Source organism: Eucyclogobius newberryi, unplaced genomic scaffold (genome assembly GCF_026437365.1).
Source record: "Eucyclogobius newberryi isolate DKJ021-1_F unplaced genomic scaffold, fEucNew1.0.hap1 SCAF_13, whole genome shotgun sequence".
In the NCBI taxonomy this organism is placed as follows: Eukaryota; Metazoa; Chordata; class Actinopteri; order Gobiiformes; family Gobiidae; genus Eucyclogobius; species Eucyclogobius newberryi.
In genome coordinates, this window is record NW_027315757.1 from 6,056,977 (window position 1) to 6,067,422 (window position 10,446).

The 10,446-nt window shown below is 44.3% G+C and overlaps 1 protein-coding gene across 1 annotated transcript; it reads right to left on the reverse strand.

Annotated features, from left to right (window-relative positions):
* Positions 1–832: 832 nt before the first annotated feature.
* Positions 833–5,583, reverse strand: clpp (caseinolytic mitochondrial matrix peptidase proteolytic subunit). The gene is made up of 7 exons (XM_072442095.1): positions 5,498–5,583; positions 4,455–4,556; positions 3,610–3,681; positions 3,401–3,497; positions 1,777–1,964; positions 1,375–1,480; positions 833–1,145 (listed from the first exon to the last, which is right to left on the reverse strand). The coding sequence occupies exons 1-7, from the start codon at positions 5,507–5,509 to the stop codon at positions 922–924; spliced, it is 801 nt and encodes a 266-aa protein (XP_072298196.1). The 5' UTR covers positions 5,510–5,583; the 3' UTR covers positions 833–921.
* Between the last annotated feature and the right edge of the window lie 4,863 nt (positions 5,584–10,446).

The following is a 10,446-nucleotide window of genomic DNA, read 5'->3' on the forward strand; positions in this document are numbered from 1 at the left end:
AGAGCGTGAAGTTTTCCTTGACAGTTATAGTACCGTCGTGCCAGTGTCCAAGGGTAAAACATTCTGAACTGGGACAAGTCACAGTTCTTCTGAGGTTCTGAGGAATCTGAGGTTTATGGCCCGTCGCAGGACAAATCACTTTCATAGTCTAGAGTTTGAAGTCACACGTCTGATTTGAGGCAGATGCTCATTTAGATTCATTAAAAAAAAACTGTTCATTTCAGTTAGTGAGCACGAGGGTCTAGTAATCTATAATAGACTTCTGTGTAATTCATCATTTCACCTGCTCCCATCTCCATTTATCAGCAGCTCACAGATGTTGAATCGGCTCCTTTGCAACACATTTAGTTATGGAATAATAATGATGTGGACCAGACTCAAACATGCATGAGCTGAGAAGAGATTTTATGTAACTACATCAAAACATGTATAAAAGGAGTGTATTTTGTCTGTAAATATCATCAAACTAGTCATCCTCAAGCCACATCACTTTAGCTTCACCTGGCCAAATGTAGTGAAAATTAAACTAACCATTTGAAAGCTTAAATAATCAATTAACTGAGAAAATAAATAAAATGCTGGATTCATCACCTGGTAAAGTCCTTATTTCCAGCCTTACTTCTGTTGATGGAACATGCAAACTCCACACGGAATACACGAGCTGCTGCTGTGAGGGACTGTGTTAACCACTCACACCAGCCACAAGAAAACAAGGTTCTTCCAAAAAAAACATTTATTTAAAATAAAATTAGTATTTAGAGTAATATTTCTTGTGTTGATGTGCAGGACACTTCCCAGTCTAAACATGAGGCCTAGAGCAGTAGACCCATTCTTCACATACGTCCTTCCCGTGTGCTCTCCACGCCTCACATCTCCTCACATCTACACTAAAGACAGTTTATTCTTCTGTAGACGTGAGGCTCAGGGCTCTGGCCTGTGTGAGGACGGGGGACTGGCCCCACTCGAGCTCTGATCTGACGTGGAGGCCTCTGAGGTGGGCGAGGCGGGGGTCTGAGGAGGCTCCTTCTGCACCAGCTCCGGCTCATCCTGTCCCGCCTGAGGAGGGTGCACCAGCACTTTGTCTATGATGCCAAAGTCCTGCGCCTCCATGGGGCTCATGTAGCGGTCCCTCTCCATCACACCCTCTGACAAAACAGACATGAGGCCAGACACTTAGTGCAAAGAAACCAAGGAATTACCTCCAGAGTGTCACATGGAGGTGCACGTTTTAGCTTTCAGCTAAGCAGGCAGAACTCTGCTCCCTCTAAAGGGTCCGGTGTAGAAATTACAGAAACCCGTGCCCCCCATGACGGGAGCCGGAGTTTGAACTGGCAACCTTCTGGTTGGGATGAATGAGGTGCCACTGTGACTCACCTATGGTCTCCAGAAGCTGTCCTGTGTGCTTGCTGTAGATGTTGTTGAGCTGTTTCTTCAGCTTCATGATCTCCTCAGCCTGGATGGCAATGTCTGTGGCCTGACCCTAAACACAGCCAGACAAAGTGATGTCACAGTGACCGACTGACCAGCTACAGAGTTTATGATGTACATTCTCAAACGGCCTCCGAAGAAAGAGGCTCACAATAGTGCATTTACAGTGTGTGGGCCGGCATGATCACATTGTGAGCGCAAATATATGGGTTAAAATAGGTCAAGGATTGGATCAGTCTCCAGGAGGTGAATGAAAGTCAACCAATGTCCCCAAAAGCCTGAAGCCACCATGTGTGCTTATGTTTGCGTGTGCTTATGTGTGCGTGCGCGTATGTGTGCGTGTGTTACCCTGGCGCCCCCTGATGGCTGGTGCACCATGATGCGGGCGTTGGGCAGAGAGTGCCTCATGCCCGGTGTGCCTGAAGCCAGCAGCAGACTGCCCATGCTGGCCGCCTGCCCCACACACCAGGTGGAGATGGGGTTCAGGATGTACTGCATCGTGTCGTAGATGGCCAGGCCCGAAGTCACCACACCACCTGGAACACGGTGAGGAGAGGGGAGGATTATGTAGTATTGTGAGCTTCTGAAATGTGAGTATACAGGTTCTAATGTAAACTGCTCACATATTTAGAGATTGTGGGTACACATTACTGGAGCTTGGTGGTAAACCTTATGTAAATGTAGGTGTATTTAGCACAGGAAAGATATTTTAGGAAAAAGTTGATGGTTACATAAAGTTTTAATTTACTCTTAACATTATGCCCAATATTAACAATTAAAAACAGAAGCGCAGAAGTGTACCATGTCTGAGGTTACTGTACATTTAAAGCCCCTCATTAAGCCAACTTTTTTTACTAAAGCAAACCCCTGGGGGTTTCCCACGTTATTGTTGTTGTTGTTGTTGTTGTTTTATGGCGGTTGACATCCGAGTGTTGCATCACCGCCAGACTTTATTCCTTAGACTTTGTCGTAGTCGTTGTTGTTGTTGTTTCCACGTTATTGTCATAACTGGAGGAGGAGCCTCCTGCTTGTTTCCATGGAAATGTTCCTTGGAGCTATAATATTCCACAGTATGGCATAATGTCTGCATGAAGAATGTTCCAAAGTATGGTTTTAAACATTCTGTTTCCATGGAATCAGTTACACAATGTCCCTTAAACAGTATGCAATATTTAGATTTAAATGTCATAAATCTGACCTCTCTATGTCGAGGTAAACATGTTCAAACCAAGTAGAGCTTTTACTGATCATAAGGACATAATGGTCATAATGACAGAATTGCACCTTTATATAGACCCAATGTTTATTGATTTATATTGAACTTTGGTGTTTTGGTTTAGGAATTGTCCAATCAGAAAGCAGACTGAGCCTAACTAGAGTCTCTCATTTGTGTTGCCAGTTTCAAAGCTGAAATCCAGTTCTTTTAAACCTCTGCGTCCTCTCTCTGGTCTGAGGTCACTACCTAAAGCCCAGCTCCTGAACCAATCATGACTCAGCTCGTTTGGCCTCTGCAGCTCAGTGAGAGGAGTTCTGGAGAAGGAGCTCAACATGAGCCATGGCCTTTCACATGTCTGGAATTGAGTTAAAGCTCCATCTACTGACAGCAGAAGGAATTAAAAGGGGAGATAAACAGACCCATCGGCGTTCCCCCGATATGCTAACGTAGGCAAGCAGTAATTATCGTGATTTGAAATGCTCAGAACGAGTCTGGTGATGATTCACGGACACAGAAATAGAGCAGAAGATCTCAGAGTTCGACCAATGACTTAACAAATCTGGAACATTTGGAAGGGTGTTTTCTGAGGTTCAGAAGGAGAGGACTTCCTAAACAGGAGTGAATGGAGGTAATTACAACTCCACGCATGTTTTTGATGAAGTACCAATGTTATACCATGGTTAAAAGCTCACTATTAACCCCATTTTGATGTATAGACATAACATTACAGAAAGAGCCAACATGTTTTCCCTGTACCTGGGCTGTTGATGTACATGTGGATGGGTTTGTTGTTGCTCTCTGATTGGAGGAAGAGCAGCTGTGCGATCACTAGACTGGCTATGGAGTCATCGATCTGAGGAGACAAATGCAGTACTTTGGAACTGTAGATGCAGATTACTGGAATTGGTTCAGTATCTGGTATCACTTTTCAATATCTGGACTGAATAGTTAAACCGAACACTCACTGGACCCATGACACAGATAATCCTCTCTCTCAGCAGGCGGGAGTAGATGTCATACGCCCGCTCGCCCCGACCCTGCAAAGACGAAGACACCGGGTTCAAATGTCAAGGAATAATGAATTGGAATCCTTTTTAGACTATAAAGTAATCAGACACATATCCGACAAACATACTGTATGTATCCTGGGTGACGGTTAACCCCAAAAACGGTCATTACTATTTAAAATTTGGCTACAACATTTGGCTACAACAAGCAGAGCAAAAGGCTGCTCAGGGAGAACTGAGAGCTCTGCTTACAGGGAGAGCACAACTGATACATAACCTACATAAGCAGAGTTTAGAACAATGCAAAACAATTTCAATTTAGAATATTTTTGAAAGTTTAGAATGTTCTGAATGTTTTGTTTCACTTTGTCAAAGGTCGTCCTGCACCTGTAAGCAGCACTTTATAAGCCACATTATTCCAAGAGGCACAGTTGTTGCTTTTCTCTTGCTGTTTTTACACTCTGGGAAAATGTTGTGGCGTTCAGGCAATAAATAAATCGTTTTTGCAAATCATTACTCATTGTGACTTTATTGTGTTGATTTAAACATAAAACGAGTGTCCTCATATGTGCACATAATTTTTCTAAACTACATCATATACTGTCTGTTTCTACCCTCATCGAATCACAATCAGCCCAAATAACAAAGAAATATGAACAAAGCATGTGCAAGAGTTCGGGTCCTCGGAGGTGAAAGTATTTTGCATATTATATATGTTTTAAACGTAGATTGTATTGTGAAACTACATTCACAGTGTGCATTGCTGCTAAAACGGCAGCAGCCTCCACTTGTCCTGTGCTCACCGTCTGCTCCACCACTATGGGGATGAGAGGACTCCTCCAGACCGCCGTGTGATGGATGGACCTGCTGTGTCGGACTGCCGCGCCTCCAACATGCAACAACCTCTGGGAAAAGCACAGAAACACAATCAGAAACACAATCAAAATCACAATCAGATTCACGACAATGGTTTGAACACAGCTGCAGAAGTAGGAAGAGGCATAACAAGCTTTCATGTCTGTCCCATGATTACATCGTTCAGTGGGAAGCTACAATATTTATGGTAAGTTTACATCTGTTAGTGAGGCAATATTGGAGAAAGAAAAAAGGTTGGAAATGACGATAGGAGAAAAAAAATGAATTCTCTATTGATGTCATTGATTGACATTATAAACACAAATCCATCTACAATGCATGGGAAATTTACACTCAAAAGGAACACAGTTTAAAGAAAATAAAGGTGTTTTTGGCAAGTAAATATGACAATTTTATAAACTTGACCAGCAATGTCAAACAAGATGAAACTAGGTAACATTTTTGGCAAACTCTTTAATCCTTTTAACTCTGATTGTATAAAATGGGGTTAGGGTTATTAGTAAAAAAGGAACATCTTGTGAATTATGACTAAACATTAAGCAAAACTAGACTGTTAATAAAGTCCACGTATTATTTCTTCTTGATAAAGTTCACAGAAAAAAAAATAACAGACACAGGTAAAAATGAGATAAGATAAAGAAAACAAATACAAATGTATTTGTTTTCTTTATCTTATCTCATTATTACCTGTGTCTGTTAAACATGTGTTCTATATTTTGTCCTTCCTTGGTGTCTCTTCAGGTTGAATCGGGGTAATTTGTGAGTCTTTTGATAAAGCCACAGTGACTTTTGTCCCAGGTTATGCATCTGTGGTTATGACATACACTAGCATGAGCAGCACAGGGCTATGCTGTGTTAGCCTGCTACATGCTAACAGGCTAAACCCAACCATGACAAACGAGCAGCGCGTGGACACGGACTCTCTGCGCGTATTTAGAGAGACATTATTGATAAAAAGTGCAGTACTCACTCGTAACAGCATTTTGTAAGCTCACACTCCGCTGTGCGCGACCTGACTGACCCGGAAGTATACGCGCTCCTCACCTCTGAGTCGACTCTTCATTGTGATAAAGAAACAGCGCCACCTTGTGTACCGTTATATATTTCAGGTACTTACATTATGACGTGATGACGCGATATCTTAAATCAGATGAACATTTTTACACGTTGAATCATTAGTGTCATCAGTTGTTTTAATAGCATCCAGCAGTGGTTCTCAAACATTTACACCATCCATCCATCCATCCATTTTCTGCCGCTTTATCCGGGGCCGGGTCGCGGGGGCAGCAGTCTGAGCAGGGACTCCCAGACTTCCTTCTCCCCAGACACTTCCTCCAACTCCTCAGGGGGGATCCCGAGGCGTTCCCAGGCCAGCCGAGAGACATAATCTCTCCAGCGTGTCCTGGGTCTTCCCAGGGGCCTTAGCTGACTCCTCTCGACGTGGAGGAGCAGCGGTTCTACTCCGAGCTCCCCCCGTGTGGCCGAGCTCCTCACCTTATCTCTAAGGGAGCGCCCAGCCACACGGCGGAGGAAACTCATTTCGACCGCTTGTATCCGCGATCTTGTTCTTTTGGTCACTACCCAAAGCTCATGACCATAGGTGAGGGAGGAACGTAGACCGACCGGTAAATAGAGAGCTTTGCCTTAAGACTGAGCTCCTTCTTCACCACAACAGTCTGATGCAGCGACTGCATCACTGCCTGTCGATCTCACACTCCATCCTTCCCTCACTCGTGAACAAGACCCCGAAATACTTGAACTCCTCCACTTGGGGCAAGGACATCCCACCCACCTGGAGAGGGCAAGCCAACTTTCTCCGGTCGAGAACCATGGCCTCGGATTTGGAGGTGCTGATTCTCATCCCAGCCGCTTCACACTCGGCTGCAAACCGTCCCAGTGCATGCTGCAGGTCCAGGTTTGATGGAGCCATCAGGACAACATCGTCTGCAAACAGCAGAGATGAGATCCTGTGGTCCCCAAACCGGACACCCTCCGACCCCTGACTGCACCTAGAAATTCTGTCAATAAAAACTATGAACAGAACCGGTGACAAAGGGCAGCCCTGGCGGAGTCCAACATGCACTGGGAACAGGTCTGACTTACTGCCGGCAATGCGAACACAGCTCCTGCTCCGGTCATACAGGGACTGGACAGCCCTGAGCAAAGGGCCCCGGACCCCGTACTCCCGGAGCCCCCCCCAAAGGACACCCCGAGGGACACGGTCGAAAGCCTAAACATTTACACCACAAAGTCTAAATCATGTCAGTTACAGGACTATTCCAGGTCTAATTTAGGGCTAAACCAGTTCATGGCCACAGTAGTTTTAACTGAGAACGAAACTACATTAAATGAAGTAAACACTGGAATTGAAGAGGTGCAACAACAGTTTGAGAAACATTTCCCTACGGTTCTAGTGACCAATATGACTAATGGCCCATTCCCACCAGCCCTACTCAGCCTTACTTAGCTCTACCCAGCTCTACTCAGCCCTACTCAGCCCTACTCAGCCCTACTCAGCCCTACTCAGCCCTACTCAGTGCTGCTTGGCCCTACTCGGCCCTTGGCGAATTTCCACCAGTCCGGGACTAGGTACTTTTCATGTTTCCATGGATACGGTACCAGATTCTAAATCTTTTTTCACACTTATTGTGCTTTATCTTTTGTATTTTGTAAAAAAAAAATCTACTTTACTTGTACAATAGGCCCACGTGCTGGAATCGCTTTAATTCGGCCCGAGCCCCAGCAGGGCGGAGGGCCTATTGCTCCCGCAACGCTGCCGAAGGCAGCGTTGCGCAGCCCGCATGTTTGGTGCCCCGTCGCCCCTGGCAAGTACAGTGAACTAGCCCATGCCGAAGGCATGGATCATGCATACTTACTCCTGCTATGACAGAAATAGTCAACAATTAGTGAATGGGCGTAGCCCATTCACTAATTGTTGACAACAGCAGCGCGAAGCGCTGCATTCCTCCAAAAACCCTCCTGGCATCGTCCCGTACGCGAGAATCCATGCCGCAGGCATGGGCCATGCTTGTATCTGCTCAAATCAATGGAAGTCTATGGGGAGTGGGCGGGGCATCTCGACGGAATGGGGACTGACGAGCGCGTAAGCGCTCGTAATGATGATTCCACCCCATGGCGGCATCGGGAAGGCTTAGAGCTTTCAAACGATGTATAATTTGTTGTTATAGTGAAAACGGCTATATTGTTTTTGCTAAAAATATTATTAGGCCCGAGCCCCAGCAGGGGGAGGGCCTATTGCTCCCGCAACGCTGCCGAAGGCAGCGTTGCAACTGTCTGACCAAACATGCGGGCGCAGCCCGCATGTTTGGTACCCCGTCGCCCCTGGCAAGTACAGTGAACTAGCCCATGCCGAAGGCATGGATCATGCATACTTACTCCTGCTATGACAGAAATAGTCAACAATTAGTGAATGGGCGTAGCCCATTCACTAATTGTTGACAACAGCAGCGCGAAGCGCTGCATTCCTCCAAAAACCCTCCTGGCATCGTCCCGTACGCGAGAATCCATGCCGCAGGCATGGGCCATGCTTGTATCTGCTCAAATCAATGGAAGTCTATGGGGAGTGGGCGGGGCATCCCGACGGAATAGGGAGTGACGAGCGCGTAAGCGCTCGTAATGATGATTCCACCCCATGGCGGCATCGGGAAGGCTTAGAGCTTTCAAACGATGTATCATTTGTTGTTATAGTAAAAACGGCTATATTGTTTTTGCTAAAAATATTATTATTATTATTATTTTTCTTGTTCTTCTTCAGCGCTTTGATCTCTAATTTGACCCCCTGAACATGCTCAAAAACTCACCAAACTTTGCCCAAAATTCAGAATCGGCGAAAAATTTTATTTTTTCTGGGCCATTTTTTTTTTCGTTAAAAAATGGCGCGACAGCGCCACCGACAAAAGTCAAAATACATTGCGCCTATGGGAGACGCCCCGAGGTCAACTTTGGCGTAAAGCTACGAAATTCGGGACACGCATTCCTCTCGTGAGGATAAACAAAAAAAATCATTGTGGCCACGCCCCCAAACTTACCCTATGGCCGCCATCTTCCTTTGAAAATGAAAACAAGCTGAGTTAGCCATTTTGTTTACGTCAAACTTTGACGAACTCCTCCTAGGGCGTTTTGCCCACCGACTTCAAAATCGGCGTACGTCCTCTGGACAAGTGGGGCATCTAAAGTTATTCAATTTTTTGAGATACCTTTTACGGTCTGTGTGCGGCGCAGCCGCAAAGTTGGACAACTTATTTTGGAATATTGCAGGTCTAAAAATTGCTCCCATTTGATCAAAACCAGTCCGATTAGGACCAAATTTGAATCAGTTGTTAAACTTTCTAGTTTGGACCAGTTTAGGCTGACAAAATTGAAATGGCAGTGATAGCGCCCCCTACAGAGTGACCTTTGAATTAACATTGAAGGTCAAAAATTAGTTTTACCAAAATTGTCTAAACTTTACCCAAAATTCTATTTTGCCGTCCCGATCACAAAAGCCAATCACAAAAATGCCTAAATTTTTACGCCGTAGTCGTAGCGATGACAGAAACCTCCCATGTTATCCCTATGGGAAAACCACAAAATCTCTCAAATTACCACATTTTTATGTTTTACACTTTAACGAAGTCCTCCTAGTGCGTTTTGCCCACCAACCTCAAAATCGGTGTACGTCCTCTAGACAAGTGGTGTATCTAAAGTTATCCAAATTTTAAGGATAACTTTTACGGTCTTTGTGCGACGGAGCCGCAAACGTTTCCCAGAATTCTGACTATTTGGCCTTCAGAGTGGCCTATAAACAATAGAGTTTTTCCAAATGACATGATATTTTGAACGAAATTCTAATTTGCCATCCTGATCATAAAAGTATGAGAGCCAAAGTCATATTTTGTACGGCGTAACCGTAGCGTTGACAGAAACATCCCATGTTATCCTTATGGGAAAATCGTAGAATCGCTCAAATCACCACATTTTTACGCTTCACACTTTAACAAACTCCTCCTAGGGCGATTGTCCGATCAAGTTTATATTTGGAGAATATCATCTACACAAGCGGGGCATCAAAACTTACCCATATTTTGATTCTAAGTGCTACGGTCTCTGTGTGGCGGACCCGCAAATATATGTCAGAAATGGGAAAACAGCGAAATCTCTAAAATCACCACATTTTTACGCTTCACACTTTAACGAACTCCTCCTAGGCCGATTGCCCGATCAAGCTCATATTTGGGGAAAATCATCTACACAAACGGGGCATCAAAAGTTATCCATATTTTGATTTTAAGTGGTACGGTCTCTGTGCCGTGGAGCTGCAAATATACTGTCACAAATGGGAAAAACGCCAAATCCTTGAAATGTTCACATTTATGCTTCACACTTTAACAAACTCCTCCGTGGGCAATAGCTCGATCAAGCTTTACTTTGGGAAAAATCATCTACACAAGCGCGGCATCAAAAGTTATCCATATTTTTATTCCAAGTGCTACGGTCTCTGTGCGGCGGCGCAGCAAATTTGACTGACACTTGTGTTCATTTGCACTGGATTGGCCATGTCCAATGTGTCGCCGTCTGTCAAGTTCTTTTTTAATTCAACACAATAAGGGCGCCATCTTTATCAAGTCGAAAGCGCAGAGTCGGAAGGCCGGCGGCCCGCGAGGGCCGTTGGATGCCGCTTGCGGCTTTAATTGTCATTTGTTTTTTTATTATTAGTATTATTATTATTATTACTATCATCATCATCATTATTATGTATTTATAATTCCTTTAATTAGTTTATTATTTTGTTTTATATTTTTATTATTATTATTATTATTATTATTATTATTATTATTATTATTATTATTATTATTATCATTATCATTAGGCCCGAGCGCCACAAGCTGGCGAGAGGCCTATTAATCTCGTAAGGCCGTG

Coding starts and splice junctions, on each gene's coding strand:
- clpp (XM_072442095.1), bottom strand. Junction 3,498..3,609: donor TTATCTGTGTCATGGGTCCA/GTGAGTGTTCGG, acceptor TTGTCTCCTCAG/ATCGATGACTCCATAGCCAG. Junction 1,146..1,374: donor ACAGCTTCTGGAGACCATAG/GTGAGTCACAGT, acceptor CTGTTTTGTCAG/AGGGTGTGATGGAGAGGGAC.